General features: G+C 44.1%; 1 protein-coding gene across 5 annotated transcripts in view; it reads left to right on the top strand.

The window, feature by feature from the left end:
• The window catches only part of NDEL1 (nudE nuclear distribution E homolog (A. nidulans)-like 1), an 86,574-nt gene that overhangs the window by 46,339 nt on the left and 27,070 nt on the right, over positions 1–13,165 (top strand). For 2 of the 5 annotated variants that reach the window (XM_005657051.3, XM_005657052.2), the window contains exons 1-2: positions 1,569–1,749; positions 12,190–12,287. In XM_005657051.3, the coding sequence (XP_005657108.1) occupies positions 12,202–12,287 (86 nt within the window). In that variant the 5' untranslated portion in view covers positions 1,569–1,749; positions 12,190–12,201. 5 annotated transcript variants of the gene reach the window in all.

Consider the following 13,165-nt stretch of genomic DNA (forward strand, 5'->3'; position numbering starts at 1 on the left):
CAGGAGTGGTTAGTAGTATGGTTTCTGGAGTTAGACAGTCCAGACTAGGTGCGTTTGAACTGTGAGAACTCCTTTTTCTTTTCTTTTTTGTCTTTTTGCCTTTTGAGGGCTGCTCCCACGGCATATGGAGATTCCCAGGCTAGGGGTCGAATTGGAGCTGTAGCCACTGGCCTACGCCAGAGCCACAGAGACGCGGGATCTGAGCTGTGTCTGTGACCTACACCACAGCTCACGGCAACGCCAGATCCTTAACTCACTGAGCAAGGCTGGGGATTGAACCCGCAACCTCATGGTTCCTAGTCGGATTCGTCAACCACTGAGCCACGAAGGGAACTCCGAAAACTCCTTTTTCTAGTTGAGTGACATTGGGCAACTTCATCTCGCTTAGTCTCGGTTTCCTCATTGGTAAAATGGGAATAATAACAGTACCTATCTCATGGGGTTATTGTGAGAATTGAATTATGCAGACAAAGCCTTTGGCACACCTGCCAGTACATACAAAGGGCACAGCAAAAGTAAACTGTTCAACCTGCTCTCCTTCAGAGTCTAACTCAAAGTTCCATACTTTCTAACACCCCAAATCACTTTTCAGATTTTCACTGGACATCTCTTAGAATCCATTTTGTGCTGTTCCCCTTTATGTCCATGCCTTGAGGCTCGTACCAACACATCATTGTGTCCAAAAGCCCCACAAATCCAGTCCCAAGAGCACTGACATAAGAGAATTACAGGGTACGTGAAACGTCCAAAGTTCCTAAAATTGCTTTTAAAACACTTCTCTTTCTCCAAGTTTCCACACACTAATCAGCTGCCCTTCATTTCTCTCCTTTCTGAGCCAGTCTCTCCCCACCTTCTCCCTCCACACCCCCAAGTCTTCTTCTCCAAGTCTCCTAGGGGATGTACATATATATGGATTCCATTAGTTGGGGGCCCTGAAGGGATGAAAACACGTACGCACATATGTACATATACATGGATATATTTATATTCCCTTGGTGCCCTCAATGAATCCATTCACTCATTCAACAAATATCTGAGCACCCACCCTGGGACCAAGCTATCTGCTGGGATAAGCAAGGAATGAGGTTCCGGTTCTCATGGAACTTACATCTTACTGGAGGAAGACAAGAAGTAGCATAAAATTTCAGCTAGTGGACGTGCCCTTAAACCGACATAGCTCCGTGTGAGAGTGTGACGGTGCTAGAATACACCTGGTACGGTATTGGGTGGTCGGGGTGGACTCGGATGTGAGATCTGAGCCGAGATTCTTCTTTCAAACGGGAACCCCGAAACAGACACTTGTAGGGTTTGGTGGATGAAAACTGGGAGGCGGGTTCTCATCTACGGTAGTGCCACTTTCCGGAACGCAGAGTCTTTCCGGGGACCCGCGAAAGTCGTAAACGGCACGCCGCGCGGGCCCGGGGCGCCTGCGCAGAAGGCCTCCGCCAGCCTGACGTCAGCGCGCCGGCCCGGCCCGGCCCCGTGTGACGCCATCCCTGCCACAGCCCCGCCCTAGCCGCCCGCGCGCTCGTGCGCATGCTCGGGCCCCGCCCCCGTGCGTCACAGAATGGCCTCGGACACCCAGGCAGCCTCTGACGTGTCGGGGAGGAGCCGGGCGCGGAGGTGCGCGGAGTGGAGCTCAGGACTGCGGCGGGGAGCGGAGCCGAGCGGCTGGGCGGGCCTGGCCAGGCCAGCGGAGCGGAGACGTCGGTCGAGCGGTGGCGAACATGCGCTTTTGACACATTGGAGGTGAGCCTGCCGTGCGGGGCCGCTCCCGAGGGCGCCGGACCCGGCCGACGGCGCCGAGGCCTGTCCCCGCGGAGCCTGCCAGCCCCGGGGGCTGTGTCCGAGCCCCCGCCGGGCTGGGCCGGGCCCGGGTTCTGGGGCGGCCAGTCCGGGGCCAACTGTTTCAACCGCTCTAACTGCCCCCTCCCCGCCCTGGTCCGAGGTGTGGCCCACCTGGGGCGCCTGGAAGGGAGCGAGCCGGGCGGCCTCCGGAGGATGTGCCCGCATCCGGGGGTGGGGTGAGGGATGGCGGGGACGGAGGCCGGGACGTGGCACCGTGGGCCGGGAAGCTGGTCGCGCAAGGGGTGGCTCCGCTGGAGGTGGCAGCGGCGCGCCCAGCCCTCCCCCTCCCCAGCCCCCATCCCGCATCCCTTCATCTGGAGGGTGGTTCGGAGCCAGGTTGGATTCTGAATTCTCGTTGCTTCTCTCCCACGGGGGGCGAGAGCGGAAGCTGCCCACCTTGAGCTCCGGTGGCATTCCTGTGATTGCCAGCTCCGAACTGCTAATTACCCCTCTCGGAGTTCAGGAAAGTGTCACCAAACGGGTTCGGGTTGCTTGTACTCGCCTTTGTTTTTTAGCTGGTAAGCAACGAAGTGACCCTTTTAAGGTTTGCCTGGGAATTGAGGGTGCTTCACGGATAATTTCATTACGTTTCTCTAGGCGCCTTTACACGTTTGAGAACACCCTTGTTATCTCGGCTTTGAACCTCATCACCTCGTTAGTGGTTGTCTGTGATTCTACCCATAGAGAAATTGAGACCAGGTCGGGTGGGGGTTTTGGTGATTTATTCTGTGGATTCCACCAACCAGTGAGAGGCTTCTCTTGGTTCAGAATTTGCGTCTCCCTGCCTGGAGTTGTGGTTTCTTTCCGTGAGATTTTTACATCCTTCTCAGCTGGAGAGCAAAATAGTAAATTTGACTTGCCAGAACTATACCAGAAGCTAGTAGAAGATTTATTCAAATTTTTTTCAGCAGACCCACCTAGGATGAGGATTGCTGCTCAGTTTTAAGAAAAATCCTACGCTGAAACTTGTCCACGGTTGGCTAATTATTTTGTCTGATAAGTTGTGTTGCTTTTAATTTGTTTATGAAAGAGGGTAATGGCTTTGCTAAGTCATGAAGTTGGGGGGGTAAAATGCAGCATTAAGTCGTGTTGAAGAGAATAAAAGGGAACTAAAATATTTCCTCTGAATTTTTATTAAGTTGTTTAAAATCAGATGTCATAAGGAACAAAATCCCCCCTTTGGCCAGCCCTGGTTTCACATTGACCTGATTCAGATAGAAGTTGCTAAATCTTATGAAGCTTTTTTTTTTTTTCCTGTTTTGGCGTAAATTTTTTGTTTTTGGCTGTGGTGTGCAGTGGCTTGATGTGGGATCTCAGTTCCCAGACCAGGGATTGACCCCAGGCCACAGGTGAAAGCCCCAAATCTAACTACGCTACTGCTCTGGAATTCCCTGTTTAGGTTTTTTTAATTAAATAAATTGAAATTGGGTGAGGAATGCTTAAAATAAGTAGAAACCTCAGTAAAAACTTAGATGTTGCTTTCATGATCTCTCCAACACTTATTTTTATTTTCATGTTAAGTCATGCTGGGGTAAATTTGGTTACTAAAGCTTAAAATTACTTCTGACATAAGTTTTTGCTCTTTATAAGGTAGAAAAATAAGTCAGGACCAAGAGGGAGACCATATTTATGCTCAACTTTGAAAAGTTTGAAATTCTGTAATTGTTACTTTTGGGAGAAGTAGAAGAATTTCGTAAAAAGGTATTTATTATCTACGGTGAATTCCAGAAGAACTTTTCCAGCCTCAGGAGTCCATTCTGCAACGATCAACAAAGAGACAGTTCATATAAAATGAATTTTCTTACCATTGCACAAAGAATAGTTTCTTTGTAAATACAGCATTTTGAAAGGCTGTTTTATGCCGTAATGAGTTGATTTGTCAGCTGCCAGACAGCTGAAGGTCATATACCGTATGCTAATGACCCAGGTAAGAGTTGTTTCGGGGTCACGCCCCATCCATGAGACGCCCCATCCATGAGACGTGGCGTTGAGGGAAGATTGGGTATCGGCAAAGAGTATATGATCATCTACCCTCATTTCAGCTTCAAGATTATAGATGTGTCATTAAAGCTAATTTATTTATTTATTTGTTTTTAGCAGTGTAGTTTTCTGTGTTGGCCAACTCTCTATAGCCTGATATCTCCAGTTACAAAGTTTCAGATAACACAGTGAACACATCCTCCTGCTGTAACTTGAAGCAAAATGAACAGATTGTCTTTATTGCCCCTGAGAACATCTTTTGAATATCTGCAGTGGCAGCACATTTTTGTTATCTGTAAAAAAAAAAAAAAAAAATCTGATTTTTGGAAAGAATAAATCTGATGAATAAAATTAGCGTGATTAGAGTGATAAAGCTGGATGATATTAGGAAGCAGTTGAAGCGAGGTGGGACCACAAAGAAAGAGCTTTTTGTTTAGTTTTTAATCTAGTTCATTAAGGCTATTTCTAAAGAGATTGTAGAAATGTTTTCAGTAATGGTGGTATCACTGAAATATGCACATAGCTTCCAGAAGTGATTAATTTTAAGGAGTCATTTGTTATAAATTCTGAAGCGCATTTATTTTGTGGTTGTACTTCAGAGGTCAGCAACTGAACCACAGTTTTTTAAAATAATAAAATTTATGCTGTGTTTACTGTGTGCTAGACTCTGTACTAAGTACGTGCAAATACTAACTCAGTCTTCAAAACACCCCTGTTTTTAATAATTTTCCCCATTTTGTAGGCGAGGAAATGGGTCACTGAGTGATTAGCTAACTCGCCCAAGGTCAGCTAGTGGAGGACTCTCATTCAGACCTGGGCAGTCTGGCTCCAGGTCTGGGCTCTTAACAGCTACGCTTTGCTGCTCTGACCACTTGTTCCCCATTAAGTGTTTTTAATTGGTTTGTTCTGGAAAAGCTGTTGTTCATTTTAGTAAAAGGCTCCTGGCATAGGTTATAATACTCTTTGACGGACCAATAAGTGAGTTGTAAAAGTAGTCTTTTTATTAGAAAAGTTGTAGTCAATATTCAGTTCAAATAAGATTCAAGAAAACAGAGAAGTGTGTGAAATGAAAATACATATTAAAATAGTTTTGCTAGAGGAGTTCCCGTTGTGGAGCAGCGGAAACAAATTCAACTAGGAACCATGAGGTTGTGGGTTCAATCCCTGGCCTTGCTCAGTGGGTTAAGGATCTGGTGTTGCTGTTAGCTGTGGTGTAGGTTGCAAACATGGCTGGGATCCTGCCTTGCTATGGCTGTGGAATTGGCCAGCAGCAGTGGCTCCCATTAGACCCCTAGCCTGGGAACCTCCATAGGTCGCAGGTGCAGCCCTAAAAAGCAAAAAAAAAAAAGTTTTGCTAGACTTACTTGACACTCAGCCAAGTAGTTAGACAAGGATACAAGAAATAGAGTCTCAAGAAGTTTCACATGAATGGCTATTTAAAACGTGAGCTGCTAGGGGACAATGATGGAAGAATTGGTAGTGTTAAGAATATGGCCCTATTTAAGAACCAGAAATCAGGGACAAATGGGTACTTTATAGTACTCCCACAGCTGTGCAGGTGTAAACAGTGAGATTCCTCTAAGCACTCTTCAAAGCAGTAGCTGCTGTAGGTCCTCTGATACTGTATGAATGGATCAATTAGAACAGGAAAAAAACCAGTCTAACACAGAAAGGTTTCAAACTGGGCCTGTGAGTGATAACATTTGCATAAAAACAACCCTAACTCTGTGTGCAGAAGGATTGGTTCCACATTCAGTACATTCAGATGACTTTTTGATGGCGTGCAAAACATCTAGGAGTCATTACAAAGGCCCAGAAGCACACTGGCCCTCGGACCACAGCAGCGCCAGACTCATCAAATGCTGCGAAGTAACGGACGGAGTGCTGGAAAGTTGCAAAGTATCGGGTGAATAGAATGTTGAAATACTGAAGTAGCACCGGTCACTCAACTCCAGAAAGGCATATATGTTATCTGGAGAAGGGCCAAAGCATGACAGTAAAAATATTTAAGGGACTGAGATGGCTGCTAAGTGAATATAAGCTAAACAGATAAGAAATACTCACTTTGTGAAGAGCAAGTCTGAAAGCTCTTATCACCAAGTCTTTAATATGGAAAGGGACTGTAGAAGAATATGGATTTGTTCACCGAATCCTAGAGGCTTAAAAGGGAACAACACACTAAATGTGTGGTAAATTTAAGACCAAAAATAGGAAATTGACGTAGAGTTATAAAATTGTGGAGCTTATCTCAGTTGTGTGAAGTAATATAAAATCAGTAAATTAAAATTTTGAACTTGAAATCTTTAAAAAACGTCTTTTCTAAGGGCCAGGACTTTCTTCTATTGAGTTTTGGTATCTGGAGTTTCCACTTTTTTTTTTTTGTAAATTGATGCAATAGTGATGTGCTTTCGACACAGCCTCAGATTGATCTAGCTTCCCAGTCCTGCTGTGTGGGATTCTCCTTTTTTCCTGGAGCCATCCAGGAAACGTCAGTAACTCTGGCTGAGTTACTTCCCGGCCTGATGGACTGGACTTCGTCTTGGGACGCCTCCTCTTTTTGCAGTCCTAGGTTGGAGCCGCTATTTTCTGCATCCTGTGCTGTCCAGGTCTTAGTTTTCTCTCTGCTTGTGTAGCTGTCTCAGGATGTGTGTGGGAGGAACCCTCTTGAGTGCTTGTGTGAGAAAAGAAGTTCTCTCATTTCCTGAATTATTTGTTTTCCTTTAGGTTTAGTAGGTCCTAGGATTTTCTTACTCCTGCCACTGGCTTTTCTGTTTGTCTGGTGGTTCTTGGTTGTCTGGTTATATTTAAGACTTACCGCTGGACAGTGGTTATTTTAGGCAGCTAGGGTGCAGGAGTTATCTTCGAGGCTCTGCCCAGTAAGGCCCATCAGCTCCTCTTCTTCGATGAGGAGCCTTTGCTGAGCTTGATGAGTGACTGTGAGTGTGGTTTGCCATCCCTCACCCTGATAATTTTGTCTAGCCAAGAATGAGAGGTTTTCTAATCCTGATTTGATATGTGGTGGTGTGTTGTGGGGTAGAAATAAACGACCCACACATCTTTTTGCTGACATCATTTCTAAAATAGGAATTTCAACATGAATAAAGGAAAGCAGTAGTTTGAAAGCAAAGAGGGGCTGATAAAAGAAAGATTGTAAGTCAGATTCAAACATTGATTGAATTCTGGAGTTCCCGTCGTGGCTCAGTGGTTAACGAATCCGACTAGGAATCATGAGGTTTCGGGTTCAGTCCCTGGCCTCGCTCAGTGGGTTAAGGATCTGGCGTTGCCGTGAGATGTGGTGTAGATTGCAGACGTGGCTTGGATCTCGAGTTGCTGTGGCTGTGGTGTAGCCTGGCGGCTACAGCTCCGATTGGACCCCTAGCCTGGGAACCTCCATATGCCTCAGGTGCAGGCCTAGAAAATACAAAAAACAAAACAAAACAAATATTGGTTGAATTCAACTGTGTCCCATGTTTCTGGTGATGCAGAATGGATTTAAAGTAAGACACAGGTCCTGCCCTCAGGAACTAGCCGAGAGACTTAGCTTTTCATGTGTTGCTTCCTGTGTCCCTTAGACCTTCATAACATTTTGCACAACCGTAATTTATTGATTGTGTATCAGAAACTGACTTTTTTTTTTTTTTTTTTCTTTTTTGGCCTCCCAGTGGCATATGGAGTTCCCAGGCCAGAGATCAGATCCAAGCCACAGTGGTGACCTATGCTGCAGCTGTGGCAGGGCCGGATCCTTTTAACCCGGTGTGTCGGACCCGGGATTGAACTTGTGTCCTGGCACAGCAGAAATACTGCTGATGCTGCTGTGCCACAGTGGGAACTCTCACCTTTTTTTTTTTTTTTTTTTTTCCTTTTTAGGGCTGAACCTGTGGCATATGGAAGTTCCCAGGCTAGGGGTCGAATTGGAGCTATAGCTGTTGGCCTACACCACAGCCACAGCAACTCGGGATCTGAGCCACATCTGTGACCTACATATACCACAGCTCCCGGCAACCCCGGATCCTTAACCCACAGAGCAAGGCCAGGGTCATACTTGCATCCTCATGGATCCTGCTCGGGTTTGTTAACTATTGAGCCACGAAGGGAACTTCCCCGCCTTTTTTTTTTTTTTTCCCCCTATATAAATTGTTCTTTTAATTTTAAAGTTACGGCATATCAAGCTCAAGTTCTTTTTTTTTTTTTTTTATAATTTTTTTATTTTCCCACTGTACAGCAAGGGGGTCAGGTTATCCTTACATGTCTACATTACAATTACATTTTTTCCCCCACCATTTGTTCTGTTGCAACATGAGTATCTAGACAAAGTTCTCAATGCTATTCAGCAGGCTCTCCTTGTAAATCTATTCTGTGTCTGATAAGCCCAAGCTCCCGATCCCTCCCACTCCCTCCCCCTCCCATCAGGCAGCCACAAGTCTCTTCTCCAAGTCCATGATTTTCTTTTCTGAGGAGATGTTCATTTGTGCTGGATATTAGATTCCAGTTATAAGTGATATCATATGGTATTTGTCTTTGTCTTTCTGGCTCATTTCACTCAGGATGAGATTCTGTAGTTCCATCCATGTTGCTGCAAATGGCATTATGTCCTTTTTTATGGCTGAGTAGTATTCCATTGTGTATATATACCACATCTTCCGAATCCAATCATCTGTCGATGGACATTTGGGTTGTTTCCATGTCCTGGCTATTGTGAATAGTGCTGCAGTGAACATGTGGGTGCATGTGTCTCTTTTAAGTAGAGTTTTGTCCGGATAGATGCCCAAGAGTGGGATTGCAGGGTCATATGGAAGTTCTATGTATAGATTTCTAAGGTATCTCCAAACTGTTCTCCATAGTGGCTGTACCAGTTTACATTCCCACCAACAGTGCAGGAGGGTTCCCTTTTCTCCACAGCCCCTCCAGCACTTGTTATTTGTGGATTTATTAATGATGGCCATTCTGACTGGTGTGAGGTGGTATCTCATGGTAGCTTTGATTTGCATTTCTCTTATAAGCAGTGATGTTGAGCATTTTTTCATGTGTTTGTTGGCCATCTGTATATCTTCTTTGGAGAAATGTCTATTCAGGTCTTTTGCCCATTTTTCCATTCATTGATTGGCTTTTTTGCTGTTGGGTTGTATAAGTTTATATATTCTAGAGATTAAGCCCTTGTCGGTTGCATCATTTGAAACTATTTTCTCCCATTCTGTAAATTGTCTTTTTGTTTTCTTTTTGATTTCCTTTGCTGTGCAAAAGCTTTTCAGTTTGATGAGGTCCCATGGGTTTATTTTTGCTCTAATTTCTATTGCTTTGGGAGACTGACCTGAGAAAATATTCATGATGTTGATGTCAGAGAGTGTTTTGCCTATGTTTTCTTCTAGGAGTTTGATGGTGTCCTGTCGTATATTTAAGTCTTTTAGCCATTTTGAGTTTATTTTTGTGCATGGTGTGAGGGTGTGTTCTAGTTTCATTGCTTTGCATGTTGCTGTCCAGGTTTCCCAACAATGCTTGCTGAATAGACTTTCTTTTTCCCATTTTATGTTCTTGCCTCCCTTGTCAAAGATTAATTGACCATAGGTGTCAGGGTTTATTTCTGGGTTCTCTATTCTGTTCCATTGGTCTGTCTGTCTGTTTTGATACCAGTACCACACTGTTTTGATGACTGTGGCTTTGTAGTATTTCTTTCTTTTTTTTTTTTTTTTTTTTTTTTAAATATGGAACGCTTCACGAATTTGCGTGTCATCCTTGCGCAGGGGCCATGCTAATCTTCTCTGTATCGTTCCAATTTTAGTATATGTGCTGCCGAAGCGAGCACTGTAGTATTTCTTGAAGTCTGGGAGAGTTATGCCTCCTGCTTGGTTTTTGTTTCTCAGGATTGCTTTGGCGATTCTGGGTCTTCCCGCCTTGTTTTTTAAATTAAAAATTTTTGGCTGCTCCCTTAGCATATAAAAGTTCCCAAGCCAGAGGTTGAACCCATGCCACAGTAGGAACCCAAGCTGCTGTCATGACAACACCAGATCCTTAACCCACTGCACCACAAGGGAACTCCTTCATGAGCTTCTTTAGGGCTGGATTCATAGATTTCAAATGGAATTAGCTTTTTTTTTTTTTTTTTTTTTTTTTTTTTGGGCATTCTGGGGATAGACCTTATGAAGAGCATTCAAGGAACACAATGATTGCCTCACCCCTAGATGCTTCTCTCATGTGTCCTGTAGTTGTATATTCAGCTGAATCGTCAAGAGGACTTAGCCAGTAAGTGTGAGGGGTTTTTGATACCACATGGTGATGCCTTTTAAATGCTTTGGATATTCTTTTGAAATACAAGTACCTCTTGCTGGTTTCGCCTCATTTTCATTCACACCTTACTACAAATTAAATTAGTTACAAATAAGATTATCCGTACATCTGGGGAAATTGAGTGGGAATTGGAAACTTGGATGAAAGGATAGTTTTATAAAATTTATCAGTATTATTTACTGATCAGTACACTTACAAGTCAGCTAGTATTGTCTAAACTCTTAGGAGATGAAAAAACTAAGGTTTTAAGAGATTGAACAAATTGCTTAAGGAATTCAGTGGCAGAATTAGAACTGTAGATCCCAGTCTCAACAGGGCTCTTACCTCTGTCATTTACATTTTAGTGTGCTGTCCTGCTCTAAGGGTGTTGCCTTCAAGAGTAGAGCAGACAAAATGTGCCAGTGTGGGGGTAGTCGGACCAGAGGGGGGGCGTTTGGTGCATCAAATATTTATCCAGTACATGATGTCTGACACATGGTAGGCCCTCAGTAAATGTTTTCCAGCATCACATACTTTCTCTGAGCAAAACGCTGTGCGTATTAGTGCCGTGACCAGATACAGAGTATGTCAAGGACCCATCTCTTTTCAAAGAACTCTTCTGCTGATGGGTCATGTAAGATAAGTGGAGGATGGACTCACACACCGAAAGTAATAATAGATAGTGTGGTCAGGAAAGACCTGACTGAAAGAGAAAATCACAGTAAGCCACCGAGGCCTAAGAGTGTGTGTGTGTGTATTTAAAATCATTCAACCAGAAACCGTTCCTGTTTCTGAGATACCAGCCCTCAAGTTGAAGTTCTGTATTTGTTCTTGTCCGTGACTTTGCTGTGTTTGCAGGGTCCATGACTATGCATGTTTTCATGAGTAGTGGATTGTGCTAGATGAACTCCGTTGTTTTCTATAGCTTCAAGTTACTTTTAAAGGTGGAATTCTTGCTACAGTTTTGGTTTAATTTAGTAAATATTTATTGAGTATATGCTGTTGTGCCGGCCGTGTGCTATGGTTGAAACCAGTAAGACTAATATACAGCCTGATAGACACAGAGGTATAAGCAAATGCATTACTATGTGGTACGTTTATTCATGAAAGCACGTGTGGGGTGTGGGGGTAACCAAAAAATGTGGGAGATTTTGGTGCTGTCTGGGTGAGGATAGGATAGGCTTTCTGGAAAAGATGACACTAGGTTTTAAAGGATAAATAGGAGCTTTCCAAATGCACAAGGAAGGGAGAGCCATTCCTGGTAGATGAAACATCCAGACCTGAAACAGAATGATGCCTTAGGACAAGTTTGAACTGAATTGCTAGGAGATAAAGCAAGATGCCTGGGGAGTGGCCTGTAGGAGCTGAGACTGCAAACACCTGGGCTTGAATCTGGGACAAGGCCGACCTCTTTGGTATTCCGTCAGGCCTGAGGATCAGTTGGGAGCTTTAGGCAGGCAATCCAGTTGCACAGTCACCCTCTGTGAACGCCTTGGGAGGAGAACCGAGATGAAAGAACATTGAAGTTGGAGGACTGGTGCATTTATGGAGACAGCTTGGGACCTAAAAGATAATTAACAAGAAATTTTTAGAAATGTAATGATAGCAAATTATTGGGAATGTGGTGCCTGATCTAGTAAGGTCACCAGGCATAAAATGTTTCAAGCAGGTGTTTGGAACCGATTGTACCCCAGAGAAGGGCATGCGGTAACGGCAACTGTGATAATAAACGTGTTTCTGTCACCTGGTTCTCAGATCAGTGGCCGTAAGCCAACCGCTAGAGCCCGGTGCAGGATGACTGTATGGGGCCAGCTCCCCAGAACCTAGTGCTGTGACCACAGGTGCTTCATGTGGCTTCAGTGACTCTTTTCTTTTTTCATCTCCTCTCCTGACCCCGTCTGCGGTGCTGTGGTCCCTGAGAGTGGGATAGTGAAGTGATTTGTGTGTCTGAGTTTGTTGTAATAGAGAGTTAACCATTCTTAGAATCTTTTATGTTTGACTCCCTCCGAAATGCTGCAGATTTTGTGTTGTCCCAGATTTTATTCTTTTACTAAGATTCCTGTGTTCTCTGTTAATTTTTTTGTCTTTGCTATTTCACAGGCTTTCTTGATCATGGATGGTGAGGATATACCAGATTTTTCAAGTTTAAAGGAGGAAACTGCTTATTGGAAGGAACTTTCCTTGAAGTATAAACAAAGGTAATGTTGAGGAGCGTCCTCGGCACAGGCGAGGGCTTGAGTACGTCGTCTCTGGCTTGTCCTTTTTTTTTTTTTAAACAGAGCTAAATTTTGGATTAGAAATAGAATTGCAGATTTAGGATTGAATTTCTAGAAATAGTCATAACATTGTATTTAAGTAATAAAAAATGCTGTAAATCCTTGCATTATTTGGATTATTAAACTAGTGAGGAAGCATTTGTTCCTACTGGTAGGGACAGTGCCAGTCATTTGTGATTTCTTCTGGCAGTTAACCTTCTTTTATGCTTAGTACTACGCTTGGCCATCTTTGGTCTGCTCGGTGTGCACTGATGCTGCCTCATCGTTTTGGTCTTTTGTGGAGACCGTCTAGGCCTCCATAGCGCAGTGTTAGCAGTGTCTGGAGCCAGCGAAAAGCTTGGAGGGAGGGACAAGAGCTTCGGGGTATGTGGAGCATTTTAAAACATCTCAGTTATTTCAGTTAGCTGGGAAACTTTTTTTTTCCCCCCCTGCATTTTAGGGCCTCACCCTTGGCATATGGGAAGTTCCTAGGCTAGGGATTCAATTGGAGCTGTAGCTATAGGCCTACGACACAGCTCAGCAACTCAGGATCTGAGCTGTGTCTGCTACCTACACCACAGCTCGTGGCAACACCAGATACCTAACTCACTGAAAGAGGCCAGGGATCAGACTCCCATCCTCATGGATACTAGTTGGGTTTGTTACCACTGAGCCACGCCTGGGAAACCTTTTAGATAACCTTTTTTTTTTTTTTTTAAAAGCACCGAAACTTAAATTTCTTTTAAAAATGTAATCTTTCTAAAACATATATATGTACACACATTTATATGTGCGTATATATATATACATTTTCCTGCCTT

This window comes from Sus scrofa, chromosome 12, assembly GCF_000003025.6.
Source record: "Sus scrofa isolate TJ Tabasco breed Duroc chromosome 12, Sscrofa11.1, whole genome shotgun sequence".
Taxonomy (NCBI): Eukaryota; Metazoa; Chordata; class Mammalia; order Artiodactyla; family Suidae; genus Sus; species Sus scrofa.